This window comes from Pistacia vera, unplaced genomic scaffold (assembly GCF_008641045.1).
Source record: "Pistacia vera cultivar Batoury unplaced genomic scaffold, PisVer_v2 Contig430, whole genome shotgun sequence".
NCBI classification, from domain to species: Eukaryota; Viridiplantae; Streptophyta; class Magnoliopsida; order Sapindales; family Anacardiaceae; genus Pistacia; species Pistacia vera.
This window is the reverse complement of record NW_022196258.1, coordinates 1,467,365-1,486,952: the sequence shown is the minus strand read 5'-3', so window position 1 is coordinate 1,486,952 and position 19,588 is coordinate 1,467,365. Positions and strand designations below refer to the sequence as shown.

At 36.1% G+C, this 19,588-nt stretch overlaps 5 protein-coding genes across 6 annotated transcripts; 2 read left to right on the top strand and 3 right to left on the bottom strand.

Annotated features, from left to right (window-relative positions):
• The first annotated feature begins 3,027 nt into the window (after positions 1-3,027).
• Positions 3,028-5,590, top strand: LOC116143628 (ferritin-4, chloroplastic). The gene is made up of 8 exons (XM_031429089.1): positions 3,028-3,417; positions 3,531-3,614; positions 3,714-3,774; positions 3,872-3,959; positions 4,650-4,711; positions 4,836-4,901; positions 5,022-5,085; positions 5,228-5,590. The coding sequence occupies exons 1-8, from the start codon at positions 3,098-3,100 to the stop codon at positions 5,275-5,277; spliced, it is 795 nt and encodes a 264-aa protein (XP_031284949.1). The 5' UTR covers positions 3,028-3,097; the 3' UTR covers positions 5,278-5,590.
• Positions 5,591-8,082: 2,492 nt separating this feature from the next.
• LOC116143591 (40S ribosomal protein S4-3) lies at positions 8,083-10,488 on the bottom strand. The gene is made up of 5 exons (XM_031429048.1): positions 10,393-10,488; positions 9,562-9,639; positions 9,253-9,433; positions 8,961-9,058; positions 8,083-8,711 (listed from the first exon to the last, which is right to left on the bottom strand). Exons 1-5 carry the CDS (start codon positions 10,393-10,395, stop codon positions 8,283-8,285), a joined length of 789 nt encoding a protein of 262 aa, XP_031284908.1. The 5' UTR covers positions 10,396-10,488; the 3' UTR covers positions 8,083-8,282.
• Positions 10,489-12,198: 1,710 nt separating this feature from the next.
• LOC116143611 lies at positions 12,199-13,216 on the bottom strand. The gene is made up of 2 exons (XM_031429072.1): positions 12,580-13,216; positions 12,199-12,471 (listed from the first exon to the last, which is right to left on the bottom strand). Exons 1-2 carry the CDS (start codon positions 13,172-13,174, stop codon positions 12,410-12,412), a joined length of 657 nt encoding a protein of 218 aa, XP_031284932.1. The 5' UTR covers positions 13,175-13,216; the 3' UTR covers positions 12,199-12,409.
• Positions 13,217-13,926: 710 nt separating this feature from the next.
• LOC116143621 (protein TIC 56, chloroplastic) lies at positions 13,927-16,754 on the bottom strand. The gene is made up of 5 exons (XM_031429082.1): positions 15,980-16,754; positions 15,700-15,897; positions 14,941-15,223; positions 14,594-14,756; positions 13,927-14,370 (listed from the first exon to the last, which is right to left on the bottom strand). Exons 1-5 carry the CDS (start codon positions 16,686-16,688, stop codon positions 14,194-14,196), a joined length of 1,530 nt encoding a protein of 509 aa, XP_031284942.1. The 5' UTR covers positions 16,689-16,754; the 3' UTR covers positions 13,927-14,193.
• Positions 16,755-17,710: 956 nt separating this feature from the next.
• LOC116143627 (gamma-interferon-responsive lysosomal thiol protein-like) lies at positions 17,711-19,411 on the top strand. Of its 2 annotated transcripts, none has more exons than XM_031429087.1 (5): positions 17,711-18,032; positions 18,224-18,289; positions 18,575-18,706; positions 18,822-18,914; positions 18,991-19,411. In XM_031429087.1, exons 1-5 carry the CDS (start codon positions 17,787-17,789, stop codon positions 19,138-19,140), a joined length of 687 nt encoding a protein of 228 aa, XP_031284947.1. In that variant the 5' UTR covers positions 17,711-17,786; the 3' UTR covers positions 19,141-19,411. The 2 variants fall into 2 exon arrangements, with proteins under 2 accessions (XP_031284947.1, XP_031284946.1); XM_031429086.1 differs by having other exon boundaries at positions 18,569-18,706.
• Positions 19,412-19,588: the final 177 nt, after the last annotated feature.

Here is a 19,588-nt window from a genome sequence, read left to right as displayed (position 1 = left end):
AAGCACCAAAGCCCTGGTCTTCTAACCTATATGGATTTTGGCACCAACAAATATTAATAATTACATCAACTTTTTATCATCATATTATTCATTTTTTATATTTTTTACTTTGCTGTTCGTTGAATATTTAATCTGCTTTGTGACTTGTGGGCTGTTGTCCCTCGTCCTACTGCGAGATATTTTAGAAGCACTTATTGCTTATTGACAATTAAAAAAAAATACTGTCACCTTTGGCAGAAAGTTCACTCGACTACATGATTCAGCTGTCTTTATTGACTCCTCTACTGAATGCCATCTGCCTAAGTGAATAATTGTGATTGTGATAAGTGTTTTTATGTGAATTTTCATGCCAATATTTTTTAGTGTATCCATATTTAAAAAAATCACTTACAAAAACATGACCCTCAGAAAATGGGTACGTATTATTATAAATACTCTTAATGGTCAATGAATTTCAGTTGGACTGCATTAGAATAATTAAAATAATGTTATTATTTAACCAACGTGACAAAATCATGGAGATTATCTGAGTCCGAGGTGGTATTATTTAAAGAATCTTAGTCATAAAAGTCAAGACATTCCATCGTTCGAATAAAATCTATCAGAATTTGTGAGGTTGATATGTTTAAATAATCATCTGATAAATAAGCTGGAGTTAGAGTCATCTCAAGAACATTTGTGATCCTAGTCAAAAGTTACTTTAGGACCTTCTAATAATATAAGCATTTATTAAAAAAATTATTTCAAATTTATTTTTCTTATCTTTTGAGATGCAAAATCACTAGGAGAGGTGGACGACGACCGACGGGCTAATGAGGTTAGGTTGGTGGGGGGTTTTGGAGAGCAGATGCTGAAGAAGTAATGGATGGTGAAATGGGTGATTTCTAATACCAAGATTGACCGGAAAAGACTTGAGAAGTCGCGCTCCAAAAGGTATCGGTGGCCGGCTATGGTGGAGTAAACGGATGAGGTATGATAGAGGTTTTGGTGAGAAGGCTGAAGGAAGGAAGATGGTGCTGTTGGGGAAGGCAACGATGCCAGATACATGTCGAAAAGGCCGGAAATGGCTATCGCACGCGATGGAGCTAGGTTGCGAGATTCGTAAAAAATGGGTCAAATCAAGGGCTATCAAGGCTGAGAATTGGAAAATGATAAAGTGATGGTTTCGGTCGATTTAGGTGAGAAAATCGACCAGAATCAGCTCCAAACGGCCGACGGCAGAAGAGGGGTGGAGATGATTTATGTGAATGTCGAATTTTGTGATTGAATTGGGGGTGAGTAATTTGAAACATGCAAATGACCATTTAAGCCTTTTATTGTTAAAATAAATTCAATATGTTAATTTATGGGTGTAAATTCGAATATATGAAACTAGAGGTACAAACTTACTATTTCATCGTCAAACTTTGGGTGAGAATATATGTAAAAAGTTTATAATAAATTTGGGCCTTTTGGTTTTTTTTAGGGCCCCTTGGATTGATTTAGATAAGAAATTATATACTATTTTTATTTTTGTAATATATTTAAAAAAAATTATAAAAAATTTGACCCTTTTTGGCTCTATTTTTTGGGGGCCCTAGGCAGGTGCCTCACCTGCCTACCCATTGAGCGGGCCTTGGCTGGAGTAATGAATTGTCATTTCTTGTATTTGTTAAAATAATATTCATGTATTTGTTGAAGTTCATGCTCTTGGGAAGAATATGGTTGAGAGTTTGGATACCACTATTTTGGATAATCATGAATTTCTGAAGTGTTTAGGGTGGATGATAACTGAGCTGTGAGTGAATCTATACTTGTCTGTTTGGCTTGAAGTAACTGTTGAGTATATTAAGGGACTGTTTGGTTAGGGGTTATCCCTCATTACGGAAGGAATGTTATCTTACATTACTTAGATTACCACGTCTGATTGTCAAGTAATATAAGATTTCGGTTATCTTTCAAAACCAATTGTAATTACAGTTAGTTATATAGGTGGTAATCTGTTACCTCTATTTTCTTAGGTTTTTAAAATTACCTTGTAATATTAATTTTGTTATAATTTTATCCCTTATTAATAATTTTTTTGGACAAAAATGCCCTTATTTTGAAATTAATTTACATAAACCTACTATTACAATTTTACCCCTAATTAATTAAGTTTTTGGACAATAATACCCTTATATTTGAAATAAACTTTCATATAACTGGGTTCTTTTAGCAAAATTTTAAATGTATATATATATATTAATATTTAAAAAGGAGGGCAATTTAGTAATGTATATAACATACTAATCAATTTATCCTCTTAATCAAACATATCAATATAACATATCTATTAATTTATTCAAATTTAACCAAACATATTTTCTTAAATATTCTGTATAATCTTAAAAGTAATTTATCTTTCAATTAATATCCCTAAATCAAATACAACTTAAAGAGAAAAATATATATACCTCTTAATAATCTACCAAATTGGGGCAATTATAACTTCTCATGGGAATGCAATGAATTTTACTTTTAAAAGGAAGACGATGATCATATAGTAAGTTATTTTAAGATATTTTAAAATAAAATAAAATAAGTAATACTTATCTCATTCAAAAGTCTATAGCCATTTTCGACGAACAATACATGATTAGAATGCAGAATTTTCTCCTGCAAAATTTCCACGTCATTTGGCCAGAGACAAAACTTATTGTCCGCATTGCGACAAACACTACCTACTCGCATCAACACCAAGTGAATAACACAACCAGAAGCCGACTGCCAAATCAACCACCATGCCGTATTACAACGCGAGTATAACTTTTTACAAACTCGCAAGTGTGGAAATGTTTATAAAGCGATGTGAACACGAGATATTTCTTTAAGATTCCACAATCCTTTTGGATAGACTAAACACGAGGTCACCACACGCCGTAACACGTGGCTAAATATTACCGATACACCTATACTTCCCTCCAGTTCAATCCAACGGTTCTAGATAGACCCTTGCCTCGCTGGAACTCTTGTAATAGGTTTTCACTCTGTATATATATCATAGCCTCCACAAGCCTCTAATCTCATCCCCAATCTCGTGAATTCTGATTTGATCCAGATTTCAGACTCCATTACAATGTTTTCGAAACCCGTTTCAGCTTCTTCTTCTCTTGTAGCAAAGCAAGGGGATACTCTCATGTTGAGTTCTTCCTTTGTTGGTTCATGCAACTTACCATCATCATCTTCTTCTTCTAATCTGAATTTGAGGACCAGAATGAAAAGTTTCAAAGTTTCTGCTTCTATTGATACCAACCATATGCCACTTACAGGCGTAGTGTTTGAGCCATTTGAAGAGGTGAAGAAAGAGGTTCTTGATATTCCTGTTGCTCCTGATGTTTCACTTGCCAGGCAGAAGTTTTCCAGGGAGTGTGAAGCCGCAATAAATGAGCAAATCAAGTGGGTTGCTGTTCTCTTTTGAAATCGTTTTTGTAAAGGCTATCTTGTTTTCTCTTCATTTTTTCTTCCTCACCAATTGATTATTTATTCGTGTTTCTTGGCACTTTTTGCAGTGTTGAATACAATGTTTCTTATGTGTACCACGCCCTGTATGCATATTTCGACCGAGATAATATTGCTCTCAGGGGCCTGGCCAAGTAATTATTCAAATTAACCCCGATATATTCCTTTACTTTAATTTGTCTCCATTTTTTAACTGCAACAACTGATGAATATTTTTTGTTGTATATAATCAGATTTTTCAAGGAGTCGAGTGAAGAAGAAAGAGAACATGCTGAAAAGCTGATGGAATATCAGGTTCTTTTTTTATTTTCCAGTTTTCTGTTCTCTTGGTTGTAAATAAAATATTAGCTTTTGGAAATGTCTAATGTTGCTCCTGGGATTTTTTAATTAGAATCTGCGTGGAGGGAAAGTAAAGCTACACTCTATTCTGATGGCCCCCTCGGAGTTTGAGCATGCAGAGAAAGGAGATGCATTGTATGGTAAGATACAATTTTCTTAATTTAAGTATTCTATTTTCAGGTCAACATCAGATACGATGGGTCCGTTTTGGGGCGAGCTAGAATTAAAAAATTAATAAAAGCATCCCTGTAATAAAAATATTAAAAATTACAAAAAGTACCCTCACCTACCCATTGAATACGGCAGTCTGTCACTACTGCTGGATGGTGGCCGGAGTCTTTATATCAGTGCACAATCAGCTGGATTTAGTTGGTCGTGTGTCGAGATGGCCTTTTTCGATCAGATCCACGTTGAATCTGGTCGGAAAATGATAGATCAGCGCATTATCGGTCAGATCCAGTCAGTAATGCGCTATTATACTAGATTCTAACCACCAGTTGGTGATGGTGGCTAGAATCGGAAAAGGTGGGTGGGGGTGAGGGTGTTTTTGTTAATTTTTGAATTTTTTTTCTTTTGTGTTTAGTTAAATTAACAAATTAGATGATGTTTAAAAATAATTGAATAAAATAAAATATGATTTTTAAAATAGGAAAACAAATGTGTGGTATGACAGGGATATGATAGTGCAAAAATAATTAAACAAATGACCCATATGTATTTGCTTGTTATAATATTGGTCTGTCTATTAAATATTTGAATTTACTTCCTATGGTTTTTAGTTACTAAATCAATTAATGTTGAAGTTAATTTCTTTGGTTTTGTTGATTCAGCCATGGAATTAGCATTGTCTCTGGAGAAGTTAACAAATGAGAAGCTCCTGAGCCTGCACAATGTAATTCATCTTGACCCCCTTTGGTTTTTTTGTAACTGAGGGTATTTTGAGCCTGCAACTGAACTTAATTGTTCATCTGTGGTCCTTCTAATGAACTGTATTCTGATGTTGATAAAAAAAATAGGTGGCAGTCTGCAACAATGATCCTCAACTGGCAGATTTTATTGAGACTGAATATTTAGCCGAGCAGGTGAGCTTGCGTTTCAGTTTCTTGTTGTGTCTAAATTCGAACCCAAAACAGCTGTTTCGGAGAGACAATTTCTGTATCATTTCAAAGACTCAAGTTTGACAGACTTAATTTGTTTGACAGGTGGAAGCCATTAATAAGATAGCGAAATTCATTGCCCAATTGAGAATGGTTGGAAAAGGCCACGGTATGAATCATATTATATCATTTACTTGTATATTAATCCGTTTTGTTCCATTGAGTTCAATAGCATTCGAACAATTTTGCAGCAAATGGAAGTACCTTCTTTTCCATGTCCACTAATCTGTCCATAATTTTCGATATTGCAGGAGTGTGGCACTTTGATCAAATGCTCCTCCGAGAGGGTGATGCTGCATGATGAATAAACAGAATGCTACATTTTGTTGGTGCCATCCTTTGCTGCAGAAATTCTGGAATGCTTCTACCTTATAATTTCAGTATGTTGAGAATAATAAACTGAAATAGTAGTATGTCAAGTTAGTACTCAATAGCCGCCTTCCTTTCTCATATTTCTAGTCAAAATTTTGAGTAGTAATGCTGATGAGAGATTGAGCTTATCCGTTGAGAGTTGTTGTGTGAGTGATGTAATAGTGTTAGCTTAGAATCAATTCATCTACTTATTGTATCAATAGTTTAAGTTAATAAAGTTTTAAGGAAGACCTTTTCAAAGAGTAGCCTTGTATTTTTTTTTTTTTCTTTTTTTCCTTTGTTTTCTGTCTATTGCCCTTGATAGAATAACTTGGAAGCATATTTGATTAAATATGCTTATGACCCACCCTGGAGTTTATTTAAAAACAACTGAAAACTCAACACAAACTATAGTCTTTATTCAGCTCCTGATATTTACATGACAATAAGGATAATAAGATTCCTGCTTTGCTATTTTCCTTCTCATAAGAGGGAAAATCTATACCAATCAAAGCTAGAAGAGAAACTAGAAAGGGTGGTTGCATCAGTTCATATAATGCCTTTAGCCACAGAACGGAAAACAGAAAGGTCTAGGCCTCTTGTTCCTTCTAGTATTACAAGAATTCTGAGGACAAGAAGAATGAATCATCGCCCACATCACTTGTATATCTTCATATTCTCGACACGATTCCATGTCCTTGTAAAGACTCAGAAGCGCAGCCCTGTTACCTGCCATAGTCGCCATAAGAAAGAACTTAGTTAACCATTAAGAGGATGAAATAAGACAAGTCACCCCATCAAAATTTTATAATCTTAAAAGGCATAATATAGTTTTACCTTTGTTCTTGTGTATAAAGCCTGAAGTAACCTTGAGAAGAATGCGCTTTGCTGGAAAGAGAAATAATTGTTTGAAGCATAGCCAGTCTCTCCACTTATTCATCTTCACATAGCTTGTCCACTCAGTTTCTTCTTTCTCTTCGTTTTATATGCACAATTTTTACTAGTCCCAGCTTGTCTTCAATCATAAAATAATGTCTCAAAGCTAAACAACAAAACACATCCGACCTAGCACAAACCAACACTTATCAAGACAGGGGTGCCTTTTATCATCTACTCAAAATTTGGATTCTAACGTTTTCACCCTTTCAGTTTTAATGCAAAGACTCTTATGTCCTTTCAAGATGGTTTTAAGATTAATACATCATGGACTTAAGTTGAAGTTTCTAGCCTCAAAAACATTTCCTCTGTGTATTAATGAAGCACCTTTATCTAATTAACTTGGTGTTAACAAGATCAAAATTCACATGGCCAAATGGGTTAAACTGGTTCAAGCTTTTAGGTGAAACATGAGTAAGAGATTAGATTATTCTGTGAAAGAACAAGGGCGGATATGTCATTTGAGAAATGGTGGGACATTCAAACTTATTCAATGAAAGATCAAAACATGAAGACTGATCAATTCAGAGAGGTTTTTGGTAGAGCAATAAGTAGTAATTGAAAAGAAATGGACAGTGAGTAGGAAGCATCCTTTTGGATTTTTTCTCCTCACTTAGCCCTCTAGCAAAGATTCTCAACTCTATTGTATTCAAAGAAAGTAGAAATGGGTCCCTGGTCAAACGGTTGGTTTGGTTTTTCTTTGAGTGGCTTTGTGTTTGTGTTCGTTAATCATATTATAATGGTGATTATAATAGAGTGATGACATTGCTAATGAGGTTAATTAATTTAAGCACATGAAAAAGAATTGGTTAGAGCACACTTAGATCATTGGATTCTTTCGATATCACTTTCAATGTTGTTATTTAATCTTCTGGGTACGGCTAGTAGTAGCAAGTAATGCAACAATTTCTGGTAGTATTCAGTCTCCACTCTCCAACTGCTTCTTCATAACATATTTTTACAAACTTAAGTTCTTCCCACTAAGATTTTATTAGCTGGTTCTGTTGTGTGTTATGCAGATATTGCACTTTCAGTTCTCTGCAGTGGTTAGTTTCATTTCGTAAAATAACTATATTAGGTGGAGAAGATAAGGGAATTGATTCGAAATTACTAGAGACATGAAAAGGGAAAAATATCTAACCGCCCCTTGGTTCATTTATTTGGACCACCACAATGATCCTGATAATGATATATCACCGAATAAATCTTGTAAATTTTTTTGTTAACTGGCTCTGTCTCCTAGCTCTACAGCCATATTCAATGCTTCATTTCTTCTGTTAAAGAACTTATCATACTTGGTATTTGTTAGCTCAGAGACTGGTGAAAAGTTAACCAATGAGAACATCGGCCAGTCTATTGACATCTTCTCTGTTTATTAACCCAGCTACAAGCAACTTCACTGAATCTATTAAAAACCTCTAAATAACACACTTCTCTGTTAATTCAAGTGAAAATGGATTTGCCAAATTGAAAAACTTATCATCCATATATTTGATTTGGGAGTACATTACATCTAACTTGGCCAGTTCTAGGTTTTGTAGCCAAACAAGAGTCCAGCTGTTTGGGTAAACCTAAAAAATTGATGTTAAAGATGGTTTTATACATAATAAAAGGTTTAAAAACACAAGATTAGGCGATACTAATTCAGGGTATAACGCGTAACATCTCCCGTTTGGACCATAAAAACAATGGATTTCATCTCTGTGAACCTAAAATTTGGACTTAAAGCTGCATATATTTCCAGCCCACAGAGACAGACGGTACAGCGGATAACTCAAAAGTCATTACCAAAAATGATTTAAAAGATTCATACAAGTACTTAGATAAAAGATTAAGTCATACGAAAATAATATCCACCAAACAGTAACTAATGTAAATAAACAACAGTTCAAAATTGTGCTGATAAATAAAAACAAAGATCCATTTTTTTAGCTTCAATCCTACCTTGACTAAAGAAAACAGTAGCAGCCAGCACTCATCAAATGGTAATAACTAGAGCAGAAAATTGTATCATAGAACTTAAGCAGCAGTTTGGGCAGCCTGCCTCTTCCTAGCCTCCTCAATGATAGACAACTTGATACCCTTGCCCTTGGGAAGCGATACCCATGGCTTTGTTCCCTTACCTATGGTAAACACATTGCCAAGACGAGTTGCAAACTCATGACCGGTGGCATCTTGAACATGGATGGTCTCAAAGCTGCCCTTATGCTTCTCCCTGTTCTTGATTACACCAACACGACCTCTGTTCCTTCCTCCAGTAACCATGACAACATTCCCAACATCAAACTTGATAAAGTCTGTGATCTTTTGGGTCTCTAGGTCAAGCTTGATGGTGTCGTTAGCCTTGATGATTGGGTCAGGGTAGCGGATGGTACGTCCATCATAGGTATTAAGGTATGGGATACCTTTCTGTCCAAATTGAACAGATTTGACTTTGCAAAGCTTGAACTGCAATAACACAAGGCACACAGGAATTGCATGAGATTCTCAAGAAGTTAACATTTAACTTTTCCTGTACTGCAAAGAACATACAGCTACATACACATAGCAAGTACAGCGAATAACCAGGGTAGACCACACTAAATGCATGGTGAATCGATTGATAATCACCAGTCTACATGCTTTCATTCCGAAGATGTATAAATAAATATGAAATATTAGCAAAGCATAATCAATACACAGACATGATAAACTTACTTTAGCCTCATCATCCCTGAGGGAGTGAAGACGAAAGCGACCCTTGGTGTCATAAAGGAGTCGGAAGTTCTCATTTGTCTTGGGAATAGACACTACATCTGTTAAAGATTGAGAGAAAAAGGAAGTTAAAGTCTTTGTACTTATAACAAACAACACCACCAAGAAAAGGCCATGCAAATACTAGAAACTACAGTTCCACTATTTATCTTGAAGAGTTCTACAACAGGAATACAGAACATTCATTTTAACCAATAATATGTATCTTTAAGCTACAAAGATGAAGTGCACATACCCATGAATCCAGCAGGGTAGGTCTTATCTGTCCTAACCTTGCCATCAACAAGAACATGTCGTTGCATGAGGATAGCAATAACTTCACGGTATGTCAAAGCATACTTCAACCTGTTTCGCAGGATGAGGATCAATGGCAAGCATTCCCTGGACTTGTGGGGTCCAGATGATGGCTTGGGTGCCTGGACACCAGACAATTACAAAGACTCAACAAAAGTAGCAATATCAAGCAACACAAGAATTCAGGTAAATAAACCATAGAGTGCAAACTATACAGAAAAAAGCAAATGAATTAAGATAAGAAACATACGAATGCACCACCGAGCTTGTCAAGCATCCAATGCTTGGGGGCATTGAGCCTCTTCAAGTGTTTCTTCAATCCTCTAGCCTGTACAAGAAAAACACGAGTTTCAGCACAAAAAAAAAGTATACTATAGAAATATTGAACATCCTGCTCTATGATAGTCACATACAATAACAAAACTATTGATACATAACAAAACAGGCAGAAGGCCACATCAGAAAGGTGAAGTCGGTTTGAAATATTTCAGTTCACATTCTCATAATAATATGAGCAGATCACTACAAGAACAATGAACTATCTATCCATACCTAGCAATTATCCCAATGGAAACGGTCCACTTCTTGAAATAGCTTGTTTATTTTTTAAATTGCAAGTTTGCAAAAGAAACATAAGTGCTTCCGTGCAAACATTAGGCTAGATCCCACCATCAAAATGTTCATACTTCTCAACTAAAACTCTCCAACACTCGCAAGAACAGTAATTGAGTTTGTGTATTGTCCTTCTAAACGACATAGTTTTAAAGAATCGATGCAATTTTCCATTAAACTTAAACATAATCATATCAAATGTTCCACAGATAAGAAGCTTCACTAAGATCCCTCAAAACATACAGATTATCAAACAGCCCTAAAACCTAATCCCTAAAAACTAATCTAACATAACCAACATACAAATATCGGCGTGTTCAAAGATTTTTCATGAACATATAAACTCTCATGCGTTTCTCAAACCAATCAAAGTCACACAAACACGAATCGTTTAATGAACTGACCAACAAAAGATGAGAATGTATAAGTGAAAGCATAAGAGTTAGTCAAAGCGAAGGATTAGGCTAACCATTTTTCTGAGAAAGTTGAAGCTGCGGCCTTGCTGCGGCTGCTGGTTCTCTGGCTTTGTGTGAGGTGTGAGAAGGTGCCTAAACCCTACTTTCTCTTTTTATAATCACCTGGGGGTACTTTAGGGTTTTTATTTTTATTTTACATTAACCGGGTCGGGTAGGGTTGTAATGTGGGCTTTAAACGGGTCCATTATAGAAAATTACTGGCAAGGCCCATGATTTTTCCGCTGCCTATAAAAATTTGGTTAGGGTTTCGTAAGCCCATATTTTGTGGCACTGTCGTCTGGCTTGGGCTGTATGGCGTTTGCTTGGGTTTTGGGATCATTTCTACTTTCTTGTTGCAGATGATTTCGGCTCTATGCTTTTACACCTTTCCAAGACTTTGTCAAAGAGCGAGGATGATCTGTTTTTTTTTTTTTTTTTTTTTCATCGGGGTACTCGAGCCAGTTTACATGCACCTCAACTAATCTATCAGGATCCTGAAATTGACAGTCAGATAAACCCTCTTAATGATTACCTCTATTAGCATATACTCAAGAATCCTAATTAAACGTTGGGTCATCTAACGGTGGTTGAGTTTGAACTGTTTATCGCTTTGTTGGAGATTATGGACTAATAGGAATAATCTACAACATGGTAAAAAATGGTGGAGTGCATTTAGGTCAAGTAATGGCAGTGCAGGCATTACAAGTAAGGCTTGTTATGATAGTATTCTTTTGGCTTTAGAATTATACTTTTATAATTTTTTTTTGATCAAGTTGGAGTTTGATGCTTTAGGAGTGGTTTAGATGTTACAAAGTGATACAAACCCTAGATCGAAAGTTGGTATAATTATTGATGATGTTCGTTGATTTGTCGTCTACAACACAAAACTCGTCTTTTTTTTATGTTCCTCATGAAGCTAATGATGTAATTCATGAAATTGCTCGATTGCCTTTATATTTATATGAATCTATATATCATGTTACCCTTTACACCGTCATAATTTATTGATATGGTTAAGGTTAATTCAACACCTTAACTAATCTTTCGAAACTTTATTATTAACTGAAATGAATCGAATTCAAGATTTTTTGAGTAATATATCTAAAAGTGTCTATCACTTCGTCCCGCCACTTAGGGGTAAGAGTGTTCGGTTCTGGGTACCCTATATTTTTTAAAGGAATCAAAACCGACGGTTCTTAGAAATTTGGAACCAGAACTAGAACCGACGGTTCCGGTTCCTAGGTACCCAGAATCGAAACCTGTAATAATGGTTTCGGTTCCGATTCTGGGTACCTTGTAAAATTACAATGACCCCCCAAAAGTTTTTAAAATAGCAAAAAACTCTTAAAAACTTACAAATACCCCCCACCTGGCACTTGTTAACAAAAATAAAATTTAAAATTACAAACTCCATTACTTTGTAAAGGTAGATTCTCAAAAGTCAAACCAACTTACTTTAAATGTTATGAAATATAAATATAAATATAAATGTATTCACATTACTTTTTCTACAAAAGTTTTTATTAACCCCCTTAATCTTTATTTTTTTTTAATATTAGTCTTGGTGCCTGGTTCCTAACTGTAGGAACCGGAACTGAAACCCCACAGTAACTGTTCCAAAAATTTGGAATCGAAACCTACCCATTGATGATCGGTTCTGGGTAGGAACTGGAATCAAACCCTAGATACCCTCCGATTCCGATTCCAACTGGTTCTTTTGAACACCATTTACACCCCTACTTAGGGGTAGTCATAGGTTGCCGAACTTGAAAAACCAAATTCATAGAACCCATTACTTCTGTTGAAGCTGAACATACAACTTCATAGCTCATATAATGAAATCTTTACATTACAACAAATTAATAACAAGAATCAAAAGTTACCAAACACAAGCTCAATTCACAGCTTAACCTATTGAAAACAACGTTGACCACCGAATCACATAAAAAAAACACAACGAAATACAATAGGTTTCAGAAGTCTGGCAGACCAAATCAATCAAGAACCCTAAACTAATCAGTCTTGATTCTTCTAATCGTGGATGATTGAATGAATTAGAATGGCGGCTTCATCAGCTGTTGGTGCCACATCTTCTGTTCATATATATAAACATAAAGAAACGCAAAAATAATATGAAATCTAAATGAAAATATATTAATCTGAAAGAAGTAATAAGAAGATTGATTTGTGTCATATTTTACCTCGAAGAGATGTTGGCAAGTGAGAGACAATGTTATCAATGATGCTTACTCCACCACTCTCTTCTGTCTTTAGTTTTTTGTGATGATTTTCTTCTGCAATTTTCACTATTTCTTCTTCGCTGTTCTTCTCGTTTTGATCTTTTGCTTCATCAGCTTCAGTTGGGTGGTGAAAGAAATTTGAGATAACGTTCTTGATGAGCCCTCCACTACTTGGACTACTGGCTACACGTTCCTCTGATCCAGACTGATCTTCGTTTCCATTGATTTTGAAAGGTTGAGTACCTTTTTCTTGACCGATATCTCCTGCTTTGGGGCTCAAAGGAGAGACCAAGTTAGAAAGAAGATGGTCTAATAGCCCACCTCCTTTCTCTTCACCTTTTCCTTCAGCCACTGTTTCTCTCTGCTCATCATCTTCGTCAGCAGTGACCAAGTTTGAGATTAGATTGTTTATGAACCCACTTGGCTTCTCTCCTCCTCCTTTAGCTTCGTTTTTGTTGTTGTCAATCTCTTCAGCTTCTTTGATCTCAGCTATTGAACTGGGATTTTCTGGATGCAATAAGCTTTCACCTCCTGGAAGTGGAACACTATCTTCCATATTTTTTCGGTTGGATTTTGTTTAGTCAATGGGTTGAATTATTTATAATAGCCAGTGGGACAAACGTCTGTGTTCAAAGGGTTGTTTAATAGGAAGCTATAGGTTTATTACACGTATTCCCTAGTTGTTGTCTATCAAAGTAAGATCTACCATTGCAGGCAGGACACGTGTCTCACCCTGACCGATCTAGGATGTATACTATGATCTCGAAATTAGGTCGGTAGAAAAGAAAACGTTTCCGTGGGAATAATCCTATCCGTTTTGTTTCTCTTAACAATAAGAATCCACAGTTTTCTAACAGCTGAGGAGCTGTTTTTTCTTTTTAAGCAACACTTATTTACTAAACTAAATACCATTCAATACGCTTTGTCAGCAATTGTTGAAGCCCCCAAATACACATAAACAGGTGCCATATCAAAGAAAAATATACATATATGGCATGGCAAAAGTCTTTCATGAATCCGTTTTTATACAACCAGTTAATCAAGAGACGTATTTATATATGCGGTTGGTTTTTTCAGAAACTTTGTGAAGTCCTGGTTTAGCTATGGTAACATGTTCAATTGAGGAATAATGCCCACTTCAATTCAAGAGTTAAAGAGTAAGAACAGGGAACTGGGAACAATAATTTCTGTTGCTTTCTATTTGCAATGAAAAAAAAAACAACTCATTTCTCCATTCAAAGTTTCTAAACTATCACATGACATCAATGCTCACACACAACAAACCAAATATATGGCTACATTCGTTTTTGTTGAATACTAAATTATATTTCTCAGCATTGAGAAGAGTTCAATATGATATACAAATGCTTCTGCTCTCAGTTTCAGAAGTGGTCACGGCTACAGATTAGATTTATCACTATATCTGGAAGAAAATCTAAATCTAAATCATCATTGGTTTTAGAAGAAAGATGATAGGTAATCCCAGCAAAAGTCGCCGGGAAGCAAGACTGCATTTGAGTTGTGGCAATGAGCAACTACCGGTCAAGCTTGCAAAACTTTGATATTATAGTGAGTCTAAGGATCATCCTGGCCAAAGGGTTTCCTCTTTGCTTCCCTCAACTTCTGTCTTCTGGCCTCTCTTGCTTCAGCATCAACCTCAACTTTCTCCATCACAGTACGGAAACCAGGAATTGTCTGACACAATTTTTCATAAACTAGGGTGCTGAGTTCATGGTATGCCTGAAGCAATTCCTGCAAGCACAAAACACAGTAAGGTCATATAAGGCACATGCATCAACCAGGCTCATAATTACAGTGCACTTGAATTTGCAGGGATCTACAAAGACGTCCTAAGAGGTTTAGGAAAAAAATGTGTAGACATTGCAAAGACCTCCATAGAATTTGCAAGTGAACTAAGTGCCAAGCTAAAACAATTAAACACTTGAAACAAAACTGGAAGAAGCAAAAACTGTACCATAGCATCTTCATTCCAATTTTTGATGTAAGGAGGGCCTGTTGTGAAGCAACCAAGTGGTTCACGGTACCACTCTCCATTATATGTGATCTGATCCATGGCTTGCTCAATGCTTAGAACCTCCCATGGCCTTAAACCGGGGATAATTTTTGACAATTGGATCCTATCTCACACAAGCAACTAAATTAGCTCAGTGATTAAGTTTGTATATCATATTTGCAAAGTTGTTTTAGATACAACTTGAGAGACTATTCAGCTGCATCAATACTGCATTTCTTTACCAATAAGCAGAATGATAATCATTAACGGCAATTGCGACAAAGAGAAATAGAAAAGTTCAGCAATACCTGAGATCTTTTGGAATGAATTTGTTTGGCATGTGGTCAGATTCCAATATTGTAGTTAGTTCAGAGCCACTAGCCCAAAGAAAAAGCGCATAACTAGGAATTCTAACTCCTGGCCAAACACCATCATTAGCTTTCAGCACTGCTAAATCACGTCTCCGGTTCTCCAAAGCTTCTTCTTGGAGCTGTTTATAGGTTTTCTTTTCCCGTCCCTTAAGAGGAACCCAAGGAGCCATACCTTTTTGGAGTTTGTGAAGGAAAGCTGTAGCTGCAGCACCAAGCCTAACTGAAGAACACCCAACCACAAGCTAAGAATCAATTAAAAGTAAAAAAATTATGTTTTTACCAAACCACTAAAAATACAATCAACTTAAAATAGAGGAAAGAAAAAAGCTGCATATCATTAAAGCCCTCTGCACAAAATAGAAGGTATAGCAAATATAACAAATTATAAATCTATCCACAAAAATGCTTCGAGAAAAGAAGAAATCATCCTTCCTAAAATAATTTCTCTTTTATCTTAACCTCTCATTTTGCAAACGAGGGAATGGATAAAAAAACTTTAGGCAGTGAGTAGCATAACTTTAAACAATGTGGGCTTGAGATCATTAAAGAAATAACTCATGTAATATTTTTTGAAAGTTGAATGATTGCTTTCATCATAAGATTTTAAGTTAAATCATCCATAAAAAAAACACTCTCATCAGTACATTAATGCTATAAGGTTCACAGCAAACATCTTTATAAATAAATCCAACAAACCTTCCCAAGTAGCAATGGCCTTTTCCAAGCCATAAACCATGTGAATTGGCGCCCATTCATCCATGTCCTCGCCCCATATGAAAGTATCCTTATCAATAATCCCGCCACCCCAAGCAGTCTTAAGCGTTATCAGCTCTAGCGGCCCCCTCGTCCGCCCCAACCGATCCTTATAGTACCAGCCTCCACTTCTCATTATAACTATATCAACCAACAATAACTAACAATATTCAGTAAAAAATTAACATAAATAAATAAAACTAACACGAGTTAGTAAACTTACAGTCATAGTAACGCTTCTCCAGCCGCTTGTATCCAATTGCCTGAGCAACATCGACGGGCCGGCCCGGCGGATAGGGCCGTTGTCTGAAACCCCAAAGTCCAAATAAGAACTGCTTCATAAAATCCCAAAACTTATTATCACTCTCTTCTCTCGTTTTTATCGCCTTTCTCGGCATCGGCCGGCCGTCCAATCCGATTACATGCGGGAGAGCTTGCCACAGCTTCTTGTCCTCTCTTCTATACGGAGTATCATTCGCTTTGAGCTCCATTTCATTAATATGATCCCTTATCTCCTCGGCTCGGCTTAAAAATTGGACTAACGGGCTGGTCCGAAACGCATTCCACCACTCCTCGTTTTCTTTAATTTCTTCTTCGGTCGGGTTCTCCTTTTTCTCAAAAATCGGGTCTTCGCTCAGGATTTTTTCAACTTCTGGAGTGTGGCGGTAATCGGGGAGGTTCTCGCATTCCCAGAAGTATTGCTCCATCAATTGCTTGTAGAATCCGGGCTTTTCCGGTTCCGAGTCGGGTTGGGGTTTTGGGGACTTTGATTTGAAGAAGTTTGATGAAATTGAAGCAAAATTTGGAGTGGTGGGTTTCTTGTTGGAGAAGAATGAGAAAGGCTGGGTGAATGAGTGGAGATTGATGGGTGAGAGAGGGTTTGAGGGTTTATTGAACCAGTTTTCGAAGGGGTTAAAGTTGATTGAAGCCATTGAAGAATGAAGATTAGGGTTTAGGGTTTGGTTTAGAGTAGGAAAGAGACTGAAAGAAATGTTGAAAATGGAGGAAGGAGGGAGATCTCTGAAGATGATGATAGAGTGTGTGGGTGAGACTGAGAGTGTGTTGGGCCAAATTTGGGCCCGTTACGGCTCGTTAACTTTCTCTATTAGGCCCAACAAAGCCGGTTTCTACTAAAAGCACTTTGCTAATTGAGTGATGGAAGAGATATTTAACAGGGTATTCAAAATCGGTTAATAGAATCGGGTTTTTGGTTCAAGAATTTTCCTAAATCGAAACCAAACCAGTTAACAAGAACATTGGTTCACAAACCGGTTAACCCATTAGTTAATATATTTTTTAATTTAATATTTTTATAATAAACCAGATTTTTTTATTTTATATTTTAATGTAATATTTTTATAGTAAACCGATTCCCATATTCTCGTAAACCGATAACCGAATCGAAAAATTAATTTTTGTATTTCTTTAAACCGAGACTGAACCAATTTAGTTACCAGTTTGGTTTCTGCATTTTTTTTTAACACCTCTAATAGTAAACATGAAGACACAGGAAATATAGAAAGTAGAAACCACCGAAAGCAATTGTTTTGGAAGATCAAGTGTAAGGTGTAATTAATCAAATCATGTAGGACCCTGAAGATCTTTAGCCAGCCTTATCACAAACCAGTCTAAAAAAAAAAAAAATAAGTCCATTATTGATGTTCTTTATCTGGTGTTGGTCCTACACACTTGCCCTTGTTCTTAATCAAGGCACCAGAGTAGAGGAATAATGTCTGTTTGATTACATGTTTTATAAAGTACCAAAAACACTAAATGCAGTCATGAAGAGTTCTTTTTTCTGCTTTTCAAACATGCTTTCTAAATATTATTGCTAATATAATCATTTATCCATTTGTAATTTTCATGTTTGTGTGCAGAAGATAAAGAGAAAAAGAAGCTGAAAAAGCAAAAGTGAAAAAGTGTATCAATTAGTTACTTTCAATGCTTTGAGAGCAACTCCAGAGCAAAAACAAAGAACATGAGTATCATAAACACACAGTTGCTTCATAGCATGTCCTTTGAACTCACCAATGGCTTCTAAAAAGCAGTTCATATTCTTGCTTATTGCTTCTGTTCTGCTGCTATTGGTCTCTCCGTCCTGTGGTCAAAATGTGACTCTGTCTGTTTACTATGAAACTCTGTGCCCATATTGTGCAGACTTCATTGTAAACCATCTGGTGAAGCTGTTTCAGAATGGCATTATTTCTATAGTTAATCTTCGTTTGATCCCATGGGGCAATGCTTTCATACAACCTGATGGCACTGTTATGTGTCAGGTCACATTTTTATCTTCATCTATCCAGTTAACTATTTTCTTTTGCCCCTTAATGTTAAAAACAGGATGGTTAATCGACATAGTTTTAGTAATTTTTTGAGCAGTGTCACAAAATCTTGAAGCATTTTCCGGCTGATGGTTTTCTATTGATTCTGTTAAGTTGAATCATTTCATTTGAAAATGTTTTTGCAGCATGGTCCAGGGGAATGCTTGCTAAACACCATTGAAGCCTGCACAATATCCATCTATCCTGATGTGGTAAGCCTCTTCAGCTCCCAAAAATATCCAAACAACATTCAAAAATCAAATATTTTAAATTTTTTTCTCTAATTTTCGTTTTGGATGGTAACGTAAGTTTAATTGTGACAAAATTAAGTTTGACTTATTATAATGAAAGCTGGTTTTCAGCTATCAATTATAGCACCTTGTAAAGAGATTCTTTGCACTACCAAAGAAAAAGCTAAACTTAAGGTCCAAATTGGAAAGCAATTATGGGAATTCCCCGTGACACACATTATCGATAAAATTTCAATGCAGGTCCAGCATTTCAGTTTTATCCACTGTGTTGAGCGCCTCTTGTTGGAGAAAAGGCAGGCTGAATGGATGGATTGTTTTAAGATAACAAGGTTGGGTAATGTGCCCATCGATTGTTACAGAAATGGAAATGGAAAACTGGTTAGTTTAAAGTTTATGAAAATTTTGATCTGGGACTGGAAGTTCCATCTTTTATTTGTTAATCTCTACTGGCATTATCAGCTACTTCTGAGAGTAATTGCATTACAATGTGCAGCTGGAACAGAAATATGCTACTGAAACTGCTCAGCTTAATCCACCACATAGATTTGTGCCATGGGTGGTTGTGAATGATCAATCACTTCAAGAGGTTAGTCTCTGGTGTTTGAGCTCTCTCACATCGCTCTTACTAGCTTCATATCTCAAAAATCTTCTTGTGGGTGCAGGACTACATGAATTTTGTAAGCTACCTCTGCAGAGCTTATAAAGGCACTCAAGTACCGGAGGCCTGTAGATCATTTCCACTAAGGACCAGTGTATTGGAGAAAGCAGATACCACTAGCTCAGTGTGCTATGCAGGTGAGGTGAAAAGCTAGGCATCGTAAAACGCAGTCTCGAAGAAAAGAAATTTCAAGAACAATGATTTCTTCATAGACTCATTGTATGAAGAGCTTAGATTTTATCATTGCTGGTCAACTAGTGTAAATTGAATAAAGGACTGATGAATTATAGTGTTCAGATTGGCTTGCTTTGCGATGGAATGAAGAAACTGATTTGGCTAGAATTGCATCTTGATAGTTGATCCACATTCTGAGTCTAGCTGTTCCTGTAAATGAATATTATGTTTTTCCTGCAATGTGCAGCCTGATAATGTTTTGAGTATTATAGCTTGATTCATTGAGTTTTGTGTTCAGGGAAAATCTTGTAGAATTATTTATTCTTGCTCCATTTAGCTCCTTAAGATTTCCAGAGGGGCTATATTATCACAGCCCTGCGGGCTGATGAAGGTTGCTACTGATCTATTATTACCATCTACATCAGAAA

Bases quoted from the DNA above. Each gene is read 5' to 3' on its own strand.
- LOC116143627 (XM_031429086.1), top strand. From the start codon at position 17,787: ATGGCTTCTAAAAAGCAGTTCATATTCTTGCTTATTGCTTCTGTTCTG. The intron at 18,707-18,821 runs GTTAGTTTAAAG...TACAATGTGCAG, and splicing joins GAAATGGAAATGGAAAACTG to CTGGAACAGAAATATGCTAC. The intron at 18,915-18,990 runs GTTAGTCTCTGG...TTGTGGGTGCAG, and splicing joins ATGATCAATCACTTCAAGAG to GACTACATGAATTTTGTAAG.
- LOC116143611 (XM_031429072.1), bottom strand. From the start codon at position 13,174: ATGGAAGATAGTGTTCCACTTCCAGGAGGTGAAAGCTTATTGCATCCA. The intron at 12,472-12,579 runs GTAAAATATGAC...ATATATGAACAG, and splicing joins CTTGCCAACATCTCTTCGAG to AAGATGTGGCACCAACAGCT.
- LOC116143621 (XM_031429082.1), bottom strand. From the start codon at position 16,688: ATGGCTTCAATCAACTTTAACCCCTTCGAAAACTGGTTCAATAAACCC. The intron at 15,224-15,699 runs GTTTGTTGGATT...GGTGTTCTTCAG, and splicing joins GGCCATTGCTACTTGGGAAG to TTAGGCTTGGTGCTGCAGCT. The intron at 14,371-14,593 runs GTACAGTTTTTG...TTGTGCTTGCAG, and splicing joins ATTGGAATGAAGATGCTATG to GAATTGCTTCAGGCATACCA.
- LOC116143628 (XM_031429089.1), top strand. From the start codon at position 3,098: ATGTTTTCGAAACCCGTTTCAGCTTCTTCTTCTCTTGTAGCAAAGCAA. The intron at 4,712-4,835 runs GTAATTCATCTT...TAAAAAAAATAG, and splicing joins AGCTCCTGAGCCTGCACAAT to GTGGCAGTCTGCAACAATGA. The intron at 5,086-5,227 runs GTATGAATCATA...TCGATATTGCAG, and splicing joins AATGGTTGGAAAAGGCCACG to GAGTGTGGCACTTTGATCAA.
- LOC116143591 (XM_031429048.1), bottom strand. The intron at 9,434-9,561 runs GTATGTTTCTTA...TCTGGTGTCCAG, and splicing joins ACAAGCTCGGTGGTGCATTC to GCACCCAAGCCATCATCTGG. The intron at 8,712-8,960 runs GTAAGTTTATCA...GTGTTATTGCAG, and splicing joins TCAGGGATGATGAGGCTAAA to TTCAAGCTTTGCAAAGTCAA.